Below are 15,354 nucleotides of genomic sequence, written 5' to 3'. Positions count from 1 at the left end.
GAGAGAGAGAGAGAGAGAGAGAGAGAGAGAGAGAGAGAGAGAGAGAGATTTCACTATATTCAACATACTTGTCTGAGTTTTCTGGTCTATTTTCAGATTTATCATTTTCTGATCCATTTTCAGATTTATCATTTTCTGGTTTATTTTCAGTTGTATCATTTTCTGATATATTTTCAGATTTATCATTTTCTGGTTTATTTTCAGATTTATCATTTTCTGATCTATTTTCAGATTCATCATTTTCTGATCTATTTTCAGGTTTCTCATTTTCTGATCTATTTTCAGGTTTCTCATTTTCTGATTTATCATTTTCTGATCTATTTTCAGATTCATCATTTTCTGATCTATTCTCAGATTTATCATTTTCTGATCTATTTTCAGATTGATCATTTTCTGATCTATTTTCAGATTTATTATTTTCCGATGTATTTTCGGATTTATCATTTTCTGACGTATTTCCAGATTTATCATTCTTCTCCGACGAATCGCCATCTTTCTCCTTCTCGATCATTAATATTCCATCGTCTGAGGGCACAAGTTTATCGAATTTTTGGGACTTTTCTGTTTTTTTGTCAGTCTTCTCTAGTTTTGATTTTTCCTGTATCTCCATTTCATGATCATCGGCTTCGTGGGAGTCATTGTTTTTCGCCAAACTGTATCTGTCAAGCAACTGGACTGATTTATTTAAATTTTGAGGAGAATACGGACAACCAGATGCTGAATTATGCGTTGCAAATTTAGGTCCTTTTATATGTCCTATACCTCGGCAGCCATATGTGCCACATTCCGGTCGATCAGTCAATTGATCTACTATGTATTGATAAAAATGAATCAATTACATTGTACGTACGAATTAAAATATATTCTAATATAGGTGAAATAAACTGAATTTCATGACATGGACAATTGACTGACTAATCATTTGAGGGTGGATCATGATCTCAGTGAAGCACTCCATCAGGCCAAAAGGCTACAATTATTAACACGTTTGCGAGATTTTAACAATAACCACGGTTTTTTTGTTCTGTATGATACAGGGGGTAGTTACAAAAAACTTCTTGTAATCTGAAGATGGTTCAATTCGAGAAACATGTTATTATCATTATATATAATCTTTCAAATAATTTGTTAAGGAATGCTTTTGTATATTTTGAATTTTTAAATATTAGAGTGGTTGGATTTTTTATAAACTAAATTTTGACTCTTATTAGCCTTGTTGTTATACTATTCTTTAAAATATATTGTAATATGCAAAATAATATGTATAATATAAAATAAAAGCTTACTAAGTGGAGGTTCCAATGGATGACCAGTTTTTACACACCAACCCACAGGATGAATATCAGGTGAATCATCATCAACCCAATAGGCATGATTATCGGGCCAGCCATCAAACTTAATCTTCAATCTATATTTTAAAAAATATATAATTATTATCCCACTAAAAAGATAAAAACACACACAAAAAGAAAATGGAAGTCAATACAAACTGGTGGTCTTTCACATCCTCTACAGTTGCCACTCTAATTAATTGTGGCACTCGCTTATCCACTGCTTCCAATTTCATACCACGTCTGAATGCACACGGTGGGCGTTGCTTAAATGCTCTAGCTGGAGCAACCATTGAGGTGGTGTCTTTCAGATATGCGTCCCAAGAGAAAGACTTGGCATCCTTATAAGCTAATCACAGATATTACAATTACATATGGATGAATAAATAAATTGTATTGTACTAATTTCAAATTTCTTACTATTTGGTGGCATCAAGGCGCGTCCATTATGATGAGACCATCCAACAGGGTGAATATATGGTGAACTCGCATCAGCCCAATAATCGTACACCTCGTCCCAAGAATCAAAATGAACTAATATTCGAGAATCCATTAAACCTGCTATACTAGCGACACAAAGTAATGAAGAATGTTTTCTATCCACTGCCTCCAACTTCATGCCCACTCGAAAGCCTGTGGGAAAGACAGTTTGCAAGGCACCTTTATTCGGAAATAAATTCTTTGCTGCCACAGGCGCTTTACAGATTTTTAGATATGCATTCCAATTAAAGTTTCCAGATGTGTAACCCTTTGGTGGATCTAATTTCTTGCCATTTTTTTCAGACCACCCAGCAGGAAATATATTCATACTATCTGCATTTATCCAAAAATCATAATTTTCCGGATAACCGTCAAAATGCACACGCATTCGGTAACCTAAATACATACATTTTTTATAAATTTCATATAATACTGTAATATTTATGCTGTCTTTAACTGCTGACTTACCTACAACCTCGGCAATGGTTAGAACACAATATCGAGAAGGGTGTTCCGGATCTATACCTTCCAATTTCATTCCAACTCTAAAATGATTTTTACTATAGGGAAAGGGATCCTTGAATAACTTAACAGGCGCCGCTTTTGCTTTACAATGGTCAAGATACTTTGGCCATGAAAAACCTGATTTTCCTCTTTGCCAAGGAAACTGCGCATAAAATAAAATTAAAAAATTATTATATTTTAATTTTTAACCCATTTAATTTAATTAAATTTAATAATTTAACTGTTATACTCGACCAACCTTTGATTCTGATGAATCTGCTTGGATCTCGTCATCTATACTTGCCAATACCTCTTTTTCCTCATCTATTTCCTTTGTCTTATCTTGTGTCTTTTCATCAGACTTTTCATCTATTTCTTTTGATCCTTGTAATAATTGTGACTCTTGTAATAATTTTTTGCGTTTCTTTTTTATGCGTACTTCTCTGTAAAAAACATTAATATAGTTAAACCTTATATGATTACTTAATTACTTACATATTAAAATATATTAAGATACATAATACACACTTTGGATCCTTGTCCTTTCGATTTGCAGGCTGTTTTTTAGCCTCTATCACTTCTGTGCAGGAAGGACTACATGATATTGGACTTTCAAATTCAGCAGCTAATCCATAACATCCACAAGCTTCGCAATGATACACAGTATCTGCATTTACCGATCTAGATTTCCTTTCATCAGCTAAATTAAATATATTTCATTATAGTCATATATAAATATTTACATCTAATATGTCCATCGAGATGTACTATTTGTAATTTACCTTTTTTTTCTATATTAGTATTATTAACAATTCCTGAGCTAGTTTTTGAGGAATTTTGTGTTAAACACACATTCTCTTTATCACCTATGCCATCTTTATTTTGTTTACTACTTTCATCTTCATCTACTACTTCCATAATGCCGAACTCATTCATACGGAACTAAAAAAATGTAAAAAAAATACATGTGATTGTTCGTGCATATATACGCGTCTATAAATACTTTAATAATGTTATAAAACTGTTACTTGTAAAACTGTAACTAAAACTGTTACTATTGTTCATAGTTCTAGATAAACACAAACTTAGAGGTTTCTTTATTTTTTATTACCATACATATATAATTCTTTTACCTGTAAATTACTTCCAGGCAAAGTACCAACACCATCTTTCCAGTCCAAAATTTTAGACGCATCAAAATGCGTGTTGTTCTGATTCGGAGTATTATTCTGATTCAATTGTTCTTTTGTTTCATCACAATTGTTACTCTTTGCTTCATTCTTATTGTCTGGCGTTATTTCAGTATTACAGTTTATTGGAGTTTTAATTATCTCTATTCTTATATCATCATCCATATTTGTATTAAGTTTCGAAACTTTATCCTCACTAGGGATAACTTTAATCAATGTAATATCATCGTCATTTTGAGTCTTTTTATCTTTGTCTTGTTCAGACTCTGGACTGCTCAATGCATAATTAGAATCAGCTAGACTGTCTTGCGGAGATTTTGGAATATGTTGCTTTTTCATCCGTTTTTCAGTAGAACCTCGTAATATGTTGCTAATTGTCTTTTTCCGTTTTTCTGGTTGATTATCTTCCTTTTTTGGAATTGGCGTGATAACGGCTGAATCCGGATTTTCAGTGATTTTTATACTATCTATGGAATTAGAATTGTTCTTGTTTGCACTTAAAAGGCCCATTTTTATTGGATGCAATGGTGGAGGATGTGTCGTTGAATTTGTCGTTTTTGATTCACGTAACACTAAATTGTGCAAAGCAATAAATATACTTTATATTTTGCTTTGAAATACTATACATGTAAATCAGTAATTACGCTAAATAGAAATTTATTTCTATACCTGTTATGGTACCTTTGCTTTCCGTACTAAGTTGACCATTATTAATTTTTAAATTGAACATGCTAGGTTTTGTGGTGCCACTTTGCTGGGAAATGTTCACTGGTAATATTAAATTCGCCATATGTTTAGGACCCTGACCCTGCGAGCCACTTGTGGTACTTGCTGGTGCTGGAGTTAATTGTGATATTACTGGAGTAATTACTAATTTGGGTTTCGTTATTTGAGCCGGTGTTAAAGTCCCTATTAGAATGCCAAGTAAGTAAATGCACAGATATATATGATTTGATATATTAAATTAATTTTTTGTAGTTTTTGTATATCACATGTAAGTTGACAAATTATAAATCAGTTATATTAAAATTTATAAAATACAAAAAATTCTTACCTGCAGGTATAACAACAGATTCTCGTGATTTGTTAGGTTTAATGAGGGTTCCCAAATATGCAAATGTATGCTTTCCCACTTGCGCATTGGTTTGATTTCCTTGCGTCGTATTTAAGGGCAATATCTGAGCAGTAGATGTTGACTTTCTAAGTAAAATGTGTTTTTGAGCTTGTGAAGTAGCAGTGCTCACAGTATTTATCGGACGATGAATTACGATGTGTTGTTTATTTTGAGATGTAGCTACCTGACTTGGCCCTTGTATAAATACCTTATTTTGTCCAGTCACAATCTAGAATGAAAGTAAAATATCTTATTTTATCTAATCATAAAAGCTAAATGGACTTGCTGTCTAAAATTAACTAGATGAAAGTTAAAAGTCACAATTTTCTCCAAAACTCAACATCTAAGTAATTTGAATATGAGAATTTTTACATAATATCCATATTAATTACAAATAACATCAAACTAATCAATATTCACTTTTAATTTATCAATAAACTTGACATGGTAAAATAAAAAAATAACATTGATCATAAAGTACAACTAAATTTAACAGTTATAAATATCAAAAAACATATTTTTTCAACAAAAAAATTATTTAAATCAATAGATTAATTTTATGCACATCTCTTCATACTTGAGTCACACTGTATGCAGTGTCTGTTGACCAAATCTATATTTACTATAAGGAACTGCATCACTCACTGCTACCACCTATGTATCTTATAAAACTATAAGATCTATATACATACATGTATATACGTACGTATATATTGTGTATATGGATATATGTATATGTGTATGCGTGTGTACTGAATGCGAACTATGTTTAGCACTGTTACATTTTGCTCCCTTATATTATCACTTATAATTGTACTTATATATTCATACTTTATATTTTATTGCAAAATATAACATTTAAATTATAGCTTATTATAAAGTATAAGATATATAAGTACGGCATGTAGATAAAAGATGTATACTTAATTTTAGGTTAGCATGAATATTATATCTATATTGAAATATGTATATCTATATTATGTGTTATATGTTCATCCATTATAATAAAGTACTTATATAAGATACAGATTGGAAAAATTAATCTCTACAGAAGTTCTCAACTTTGCCACATAAATCATAAAATAGAAAGCCAGTATTACACAAGATACCAACCACTGCATAACATACCATGCTTTCAATAATTACCTGATTATTAACTGGATTAATAATGGCAGCGAGTTGTGTGTTAGGTGAAACAATAGTTTGATTTATATTTGTCGATTGGGTAGAACGTACTTTATTTTGTTGGATATATAACAGTGGCATTACAGACGTGGTTGCATCATCCACCTGCTGCGTATCCGTAGCACTATTCTCATCTATATCGTCTACTACTATTTCCTCTTCCATTCTGTTAACAAACAGACGGTTGTTGACAAAGTTGTGTTTTCTCATTGTTTCACGCTTCAACACTTAACATTAAAAAACGTTTCATATATATCTATAAGTCAGAATGACACTTAAAAAGATATAAATAAAAATTAATTGATGAATTACCACACTCAATAATATAAATTTTTTCTATCAAAACAAAAAGTGAAAAGTATAAAGCTTGAGAATGTATTTAAAATTATTCGATATGTTATCTTTTTGGATAGTTAAACAATTACATCACAATTACATAAATTGTTTCATTTAATCAATTTAAAACGAAGTTTCGTGAAAACGTGAAATAAATCACAACTTAATGTTCCACCATCATTCAACCTCGATAAATGGGTAATGTTTTTTTTTTTTTTTTTTTTTTTGCTAAAGGCCCAACACTAAAGCAACTTTACGAACCTAACGGACATAGCGTTTATCATCGGCATATCGTGTCGTTACTAGTTACATAATTCGCGAGGAATATCGAAATATCTCGTTCGCGGAAAAATGCAAACGCTTGACCAGACGACGTTTATCGTGCAAATTCATGCATCGGAGAAGCTCGACGTATTCTCGTCGAGATATGGTAGCACAATTTTAAATGGCGCGCCGAACCCGTTGTATCCGTAGCATACAGCAGTCACGTTCCAACATCACTTTTCACGCTTTGAAATTCACCGTGGGCGTAAACGACGGAGGCGGTTTCGTGCGAAAGCACCCATGCTGCCGCGATCGGTGGATAGGAATCGTGAGTCTCCTATTCAAACTTGGCGACTCGTGTACCGCCCGTCGCGCATCGTTCGGAGTCGTTCATCAATGAAGGGGGCAACGCGCGTTATGCACGGCACTTTTCAGAATAACGGATGCGCAGCCCGGAACCCAAGGCGGAATCGTCGTCGTTCATGCGTGCCGCGACTTCTTCACGCAGCGTTTTCCCGCGCGTGCAAACGGAAAACAATTCCACCACGCCGTTCATACACTTTTAACAAAAACTTTAGCACATCTTTTGAGCTCTTAAGTAAGTCCTGTATGCCACGGCTACGTCCCCATAGGCCGAACGCGCAGTGGCGACGGCGCGACAGCTCGTCTCCCATTGGTCACCGCGAGCTGCACGGCACTGCACGGTCAGTGGGTGCAATTCGATGCAACTAGGTGCAGCCGCGCCAGCCAATCGCGCGCATTAGCGTCGCCAACGTTCTTTCTTCGTCGTTTTTATGTCAACCTTTTTTTATTTTTTTTTTGAATTGGCTAAAACCTACCCGTTCCTCCGCGAATTGTTCCGCGATCGCTGATCGCGTAGATCGATATGTCGATAATTACGCGCTTGTTCGTTATCAGAAAAGCGATGAGCGTCTCCCACTTAACAGACAGACAAACAGAGAGAAAAAAATTTTAAACGAATAATCCCGCAGAAAACCATGGATTTTCAGCTCTCGATAGAAGTGCTCTTACGGAAAAATACTATTAAGAATCAATAGTTACTATTGGTGTTCCAGTAGTTACTACCCAGGTAGCAAGCTACGTCATTTTGACGTCAGCTTGCTACCAGGGTACTGAGACTCCAGTAGTTACTATTGAGGCTCCAATAGTTATGACTCCAATAGTTTGAACTTCGGAGAACCTGAAAATAATTATTATAATAACGTCAGATTCAAGGAAAAATTGATACATAAATAAAGTAAGTAAAGTAAATAAAAATCATTTATGCATTATTATGAAATTACTGTCAGTTATGTTTTAAGTATTTATTTATGAAATTAATTCCAAATTGGATCAAACACGAATAGTATTGCACCATAAAACGTTAATTAGATTATATTTTTTATTATAACATTTGTTATCATGAGATACATAACGCATGATGGAATGGGAGAAACGGTACCAATATGATAAATGTTATAACGAAAAATATATTCTAATTAACGTTTTATGATACAACATTGTTCGCATTTGATACAATTTGGAATTAATTTCATAAATAAATTATTAAACATAACTAACAGTGATTTTTTTATAACGATACGAGTAAGGATTTTATTCACCTTTATATCAATGTACCAATTTTTCTTTAGGTCTGGCGTTATTATAATGATTATTTTTTATTTTTACGAAGAAAAATACATAAGAAAACATAGAAAACATAGAAAAATACATAAGAAAATATAAAAATAAAATAATCCCCGAGTGGTCGCGCGAAACCTTCAAAAATTTGTGTACAATACAAAAAGTAACTATTGACCAACAGTAATTATTGACCAACAGTTATTATTGACCAACAGTTATTATTGACCAACAGTAATTATTTATCAACAGTAACTATTGGCCAAAACAGTACTAACTATTAGCCAAATTACTATTGGCATTTTACTATTTATTCATAGTTTTTTTTCCGTAAGGGTGGCTTAAACTGTAGTATGTTACTTATAGTTTTTAATTCACTGATGAAAAGTTTCTACCATAGGTAAAACCATCAAAAATGGACAGATCTTGCTGTAGCATCGTTTGAAAGTTGTATATTTTCTAGTCTAATCGGACTGAAAAGTATCTTTATCCAGCTGTCACGAATAATGGGAGGAGCGGTCCGCCTTGGGCGCCATCTTAGCAAGGGTACCAATTCAGCAATACGTATATTTCCTCGTTACAAAGAAAAATTTGGAGAAGATTTGTTTTTACAGAATACAAAATAGGGCAGACTGAGGCGAATAGGATCAATGTAAAATTTAAGACAGTTAAGAGACTCCGCACAAACAAAATAATAGAGAACAGGGAATAGAGAATAAAAATTTCAACCTGTCAGAAATTATGTACTATATGTAGAGTACAGTTTCTGATGACAGGTTGAAATTCTTATATTCTCTTTGATTGGGCGGAACTTCTTAGTCGATATTTGTCGTTAATTTTATTTCTTTTGTTTCAAAAACAGCTCGTTTAAAACAAAATAATAATAATAAAATTAACGACAAATATAAACTAATATCCCTTTACATTGATCCAATTTACTCTGTAATCCGACTCGCCTTGGTCTACTCTAAATTATCTCGGTTGCTCAAGAGAAAGACGAAAAAGGAGTAATTAGGATGTATAGATCATGTCTCACAAAACATTATCAAAAATATAAAAATTTCATAAATTATTCCATCATTATCTGTATAAGAGGGTAGAAATTTTCAAAAGTTTCGCTCAGGGATCGTTTCATTTCTATATTTTCTTATACATATATCTTTTTTCGTAGAAACTGAAAATATATAAGTGTTGCACATTACTTAGTGTGAAAACGAAAAATATAATCTAAATAACGTTTTGTGGTGCAATATTATTCACATGTGATCCAATTTGGACTTATTAAGTGAGAAGTCATACTGATAACATATCTCAGATTAGTCATTTAAAATAGCAGTTTTTTAATTTTAACTTTTGGACTGTGAATAATATTATTTCACTCTTATTGCCCTGTTTTAATATTCATAATTTGCTACGATTTTTGTATATTTGATTAAATGATATCTTCAATTTTTATATATTTGACAAATTTTGACTATCACAATGAGATGTTCGAGTGAACGAAAATTCAAACATTCGACTTGCAAATCTATTGAGAGGGAAATTTCGTTTTCTTGGAAGACACCATTGGACATTTAATGTTTTATCATGAACTAATTGTAAACTACCGATGAAAAAATGAATACACTCAAGGAACTGCAAAATCTTAAGGATCATCTAAAGATGGCTTAATAAAAAGCCGAAACTGTAATGTCTATACATATATTCATCTAAATTTTTAATTAAATCTTATTTTATTTTATTAATGTGACACCTACATTTATTAACAATTATTTGACTCTTAATATGCCCTTTATAATATTTATTTAAATTTTGTTAAATTTAAGAGTCCTGTTAATCTCTTTATTATAATTTAAGTTTGGCGTTATATTATAATGATTATATTTTCGGTTTCTACAAAGAAAAATATATAAAAAAACATAGAAATAAAACGATCCCCGAGCGGTAACAAAATCCTCGAAAATTTCTACCCTTCTTTGAACACAATTTTCTGATTAAAAGTTATTTAATTTTTTTGTAGTCTTGATGCTTATTTAAAATCGCATTTTGTAATACTTATTTGCAAATTTGATGAAAAAGTGTAAACATTAGGAATTAAATCAAATTTAAAACATATACTGATCAAACAATAATACATTTTCGTGCAAAAGTTTATTTGAATCTATTTATTCATATAAAAGTTATTGTTCTAAAACTGCAGAAAAATAATGCCATTTTGCTACGTAATCATTATAACTCAAATTATTTATTTTGTTTTTTGCAATTAGTTTCAGATCATATGCACGAAATAATATCAAAATTTTCAAAATAATATTGATTGATATTAACTTATATAATATTAACTTATTTTGACTAATTATTTCATTAATATTTTTAGCTTACATTGTACAACCAAAACATCCTTAAAGCGGTAAAATTGTTAACTTTTACAGATACCTTTTTTTTGGTCTAGTCGGTATAAGTTTTTATTTGTAACACGGACATTTTGTTACTTGTAAAAGGCAAGTTATAGAGTAAATACTAATTATTCTATTTTAGTAGGTGATTTTTTAAACAAATTCAAGACAAAAACTTTATATAATCGTATGTCCGATTTAGTTTCAAATAAAAGGTGTAAAAAAAGTTTAAGATGTCAAAGTTAAATAAAAAAATACGTTTTTTTTTCTTTCAACTTTGATATTTTTCGGAGAAAAACGAGCATGCCAGTCTTTATTACTATTTATTTATTTTTTTTTTTTAAATGTACTTTCATGCACAAAATGTATTCAAGATTTTATTTGAGGAGCCAAATTAAAGTTGAGACTTTTGAACCCGTAGGCAAGGAGAGAGTCCAATAGTCCCGAGTGATATACACTATTGAACTTGTTTTGTTCCGTATTATTTTTAATTAATTACTGACGGATAAATCACAAAATCACACATTTACTTTACTACAATTTACTTTATATATATATTTATCTTTTATAATTAACTGAATCTTTGAAAAAAAAAATTAAATTCATAATACTATTCATCTTAAAGGCAAAAAATCTTTCTATAACTTTCTCATCTACAATTTTTTTCTTTTCCAAAATTAATTTCTCGTGAATATTCATTAAGTATAGTTCGTAAATGTGTAACTTTTTGTAAATTTTTTTGTTAAAGATTGTTTTCTTTTTAATTATAATTTTAATTTATTTATATTAATATTGAAGATAACTTAATGACACATGATAAAAAACATTCTCTATTTATGTTAAAATAAATCCTTGTTAAAATTTTTGTGTTAAATTTTTTACATATTCGAGTGTTAATTTAACATAATGTGATTGTGTTATTTGAATATTTTGTTTAAAAATTAAAATTTAACATTTTTCAGTGTTAAAATAACACAATTCATAGGTAAGTAAACAAATAACATAAAAATAATGTAGTTTTAAAACATAAATTCTAGGAATAAATGAATAAAATATGTGTATTAATTTAATATAAATGTTAATTTTACTGAAGAAACATTTTCTGTACAGCTATTTACATATTTTATACGTAAAAAGATACAGATATCTTGTGTTATTTTCTCTTTGTAACAGAAAATTAAATCTACATATTACATATATACATATGTTAAATATCACGGAGGCATCGCTTAAATTAAAAATATAAAAATAGCATCTAATTTCAGTGAAATTTAACATTATAAATATGTCAATTTAATATAAAATTTGCTTTTAAATTTTGTCAAAGTATTATGTTTCTTGTGTTAATTTTTTACATAATATTTATGTTACTTTCTAACATATTCATCTTACGTTAAATTAACAAAAATTTTGGATGAATCGTTTGGGACATGTGTGTTAAATTTAACACAAAAATTTTTTCTGTGTATATAATACATTTGTTAATATGATCGTATCTTAATTAAAATGATTTAAAAAAATTTTTTTTAATTTTTTAATTATGAATAATTAACAACCAGCTTTGATTCATATAGCCCTTTAATTTTAAAATTTGTAATTATTTTTATTTTTTATTTTTTTTAAATTTAAGGGAGGCGCCATAGGCCCCCTCCTCCCCCTAGGCTACGCCCATGCACAGAATAACGAGGTTATTATATATATATTATATACATATATTATATATAATAACAACAACTATGTAAAGAAAAGACATAGTTATTTAAAAAAATGTTGTTTACAAGTATGCATATTGCAAATTGCATAATTTTCTTTTTAATTATGTATTTTCTTTATATCAATTAATTCGTCTCATTATTCTGTGCATCAAAATTAAGATTCAGTTACTAAAAAAAGTGAATAGTAGATTAAGGTACTTTTCAGTCCCAAAAATAACAACTTTCAAATAGTGCTACAACAAAATCGCTTTTTATAATTTTACTTAAGGAAACTTCTTTTAGGCTGCGATCCACTTGCTTCTTCCAAATGCTCTGAACGTTACGCTCCAAACGCTACGCTCCGATTGGTCCGTTACTATTTCGAATGCTACAATTGCTACGTGAACGCTCCAGCCAACCCACCTCTCGAGGTGAGGCAGTTGGAGCGAAGTGGGAGCAAAAACGATGACGTATTGATGACATAATCAGAATTGCTAGGAACGTTCCGAAGCATCAAATAGACCAGTCATGTTAGTGCTACAAATGCTCTGTAGCGTTTGAAGCGCTAAGTGGACCGCAGCCTTAATCGGTAAATCAAAAATGACAACGTACTACGGTTTAAATCAATTTTACCGAAAAAGGGCAAAAAACCCGTGATTTTATGCGTCTTTTTGTTCACATTCGCTTCCCGCGCGAACGCTTTATTAAAAGAAAAAAAGGACCATTACATCTCGCAATAACTACATTTTACAAACGTCAACGATAATTATATGTATACATTCATATGCATAAAAGCGCATACACATAAATCAAGATTTCCATCCGTAGAGTGAAGCTTCAGTCGGTATCTCTTTATAGCTGACGCGGCCATATCGATGCGAGCTAAAGTGGAAAGGTGCTAACTGTGATTACATGCTTAATCTACATAATATATATACATATGTATAGATATATAACATATATATACATGTGTATATATGTATATCATATGCGTGTAGTGCACTAGTGGTTACACCGTGGTACACAGTCGACTATTTTCAAACGTCGGCTGGCAGACGATCGATTCACACACGATCGATTGGAGATGCATGAACTTTGCGTCTCGATCGTGGAGACTGAAATTGATACATCTGCATGTCAATTGAATTGTGTGTCTTGAACGGACTCTCATCGCGGCACATAATATACATAAATACGATTCTCTATTACCTTCTCTCTTACAAACTCGTAATGAAACGAACAATATCTTCTCGCGTCCTCAAGCAAGAAAAAAAATGGAAGGGACGGTCCATCCCTGAAATGTTTCAGGTGTTCGCGTTTCCTTAAACTTCCACGAAACAATTAACGTTATTCACACTGTCGTCAAACTTAAGAGGATCGAACGAATCGCTTAAGATTGGCCTTAAACACTCCGGAGCATCCGACAATGCATTCGTGCGAACAGCACTTGAGTGTACATCGAGTGCAACTTGGGAAAGAACAGATCTCGAGCGCGTATTATACAGAATGCGATGTACTATCTTTTATTTTAAGTATGCAATTGGTCAATTTTCCTGCGCACGCTTTATATGCAAATTTATGCAAATTCATTTAGATAAGCTTTCGATGACGGTGAGAATGCAATTATATACTTTACCGTATCTAGAGCACCGCCGAATTCACCAAAATTGCTACGATAACTCGCTGCTAGTTAATCCACGCTGCTAGTTCTTTGTAACTAAACTTCTTTTCTCTCTCTCTCTCTCTCAGTCTCTCTCTCTCTCTCTCTCTCTCTCTCTCTCTCTCGTATCTCTCTTCTCTCTCCCCTCCCTCCGCCCTTTTCGTCTCTCTCCCCCCCCCTCTTTCTCTTTCTCTCTCTTCACTCTCTCCAACGAAAGCGCGAGTCTCTTGTATACTGCACTTATTAACTGCGCGCGATCGATACTTTTATTTAATATCATTCATAAAAATATCAGTGTCAATTTGAGGCAACTTCATATGTTTTCGATGATCAAATTAAAAAAAAAAAAATAGTTGTATAAATTTCGCTTTCGAATCCTTCACTCGCTTACCGTCGGCCACGTAAATACGATCGATAACACGTTGAATAATCCGATTGTATCTTCGGCGTGAATCGAGGCGCGATTTAACAACGCTTAACGCGTACAAAATGAATTTAACCTTAGAAGAGACTGGGCTGTAATATTAAGTTAACCAATAAAGATATAGTTTTAGATTTTTTTTAAGCTACGATCGCTATATACGCACTGATTAGTTAGATCCACCTAGATACGCGTCCTACGTTTGGACAACCGAATCGGAAACAGAGAGGGCGTCGAAAGAATCCAATGCATAGAGTCCCTCGAGAAAGAGTCAAGTCATAAGGGGTACCGATCTCTGATTGGTCAGATTTCGAGTCCCTTTAAACGCCGCCATTTGCAGATACTTTCCATGTGGTAATGAATCTGTGAATTGGTGTGAGCACTATTTCATGGTGTAGAAGGCGCGAACGCGAAATCGGACTATTAACTGTCAATCATGGTGAAATTGTGCTGTTTTTGGCCACCCGGCAATGGCGTCCTTCCGGTCTTGTGTCTTAACTCTTATTAGAGGAACTCTACCAGAGTAGAAAGTCTGTTTTCTTTTGAAGAATGTTCTGGAAGTCAATCATAGGTCAGCATTCACAGACTGTGTTCCAAAATTCACTGTCAGCGCTGAAAATCCATAATTTATGTTACGTACATGTAACATAAAGGCCCGTATTCAGAACGCATTTACAACGATGTTAGCACGCTAACATACTTTACGTCACGCGTATTATAGAATTTCAGAGATAAAAGTGCGCTTTTATCGATTAAAGCGCGTTCTGAATACGGGCCAAAATGTATAATACATGTATTATACATTTTCAGCACTGACAGTGAATTTTGGAACACAGCCATAGTCGATTCTTATATTGGCTGCATTCGGAAACGTTGTTCGAATACTTTTGATACCTCGGATTTGTTATCTGTTCTTGTTTAATGAGCTTTTTACGATAAGTCATTAATAAGTCATAAATCAGAAGTCAAAAGCTAAAAATTGACTAATTACAGTCGTCAATTTTTAGCTTCTGATTTCTAATTTATGACTAATGGCTTATTGTAAAAGGTCCATTACGTTAAATGTTAAACATAAGATAGTTCTTGTGTGTTTTTAACCCTTAAGCCATAAAGAATGAACAAATCAGTTATTTTTCTC

General features: G+C 32.1%; 1 protein-coding gene across 1 annotated transcript in view; it reads right to left on the bottom strand.

Annotated features, from left to right (window-relative positions):
- The window catches only part of l(3)mbt (lethal (3) malignant brain tumor), an 8,449-nt gene extending 1,385 nt beyond the window's left edge, over positions 1-7,064 (bottom strand). Inside the window, exons 1-13 of the mRNA XM_018520703.1 lie at positions 6,663-7,064; positions 5,766-5,970; positions 4,560-4,848; positions 4,175-4,414; positions 3,449-4,077; positions 3,098-3,257; positions 2,844-3,015; positions 2,575-2,758; positions 2,280-2,478; positions 1,752-2,207; positions 1,491-1,680; positions 1,287-1,408; positions 69-810 (exon numbers count right to left, since the gene is read on the bottom strand). Of these exons, the coding sequence (XP_018376205.1) occupies positions 69-810; positions 1,287-1,408; positions 1,491-1,680; positions 1,752-2,207; positions 2,280-2,478; positions 2,575-2,758; positions 2,844-3,015; positions 3,098-3,257; positions 3,449-4,077; positions 4,175-4,414; positions 4,560-4,848; positions 5,766-5,970; positions 6,663-6,706 (3,632 nt within the window). The 5' untranslated portion in view covers positions 6,707-7,064. The remainder of the gene's footprint in view (positions 1-68; positions 811-1,286; positions 1,409-1,490; positions 1,681-1,751; positions 2,208-2,279; positions 2,479-2,574; positions 2,759-2,843; positions 3,016-3,097; positions 3,258-3,448; positions 4,078-4,174; positions 4,415-4,559; positions 4,849-5,765; positions 5,971-6,662) is intronic.
- Positions 7,065-15,354: the final 8,290 nt, after the last annotated feature.

This window comes from Trachymyrmex cornetzi, unplaced genomic scaffold (assembly GCF_001594075.2).
Source record: "Trachymyrmex cornetzi isolate Tcor2-1 unplaced genomic scaffold, Tcor1.1 scaffold92, whole genome shotgun sequence".
NCBI classification, from domain to species: domain Eukaryota; kingdom Metazoa; phylum Arthropoda; class Insecta; order Hymenoptera; family Formicidae; genus Trachymyrmex; species Trachymyrmex cornetzi.
Note: the sequence above shows the minus strand (reverse complement) of the source record. Positions and strands in the feature narration are given on the sequence as shown.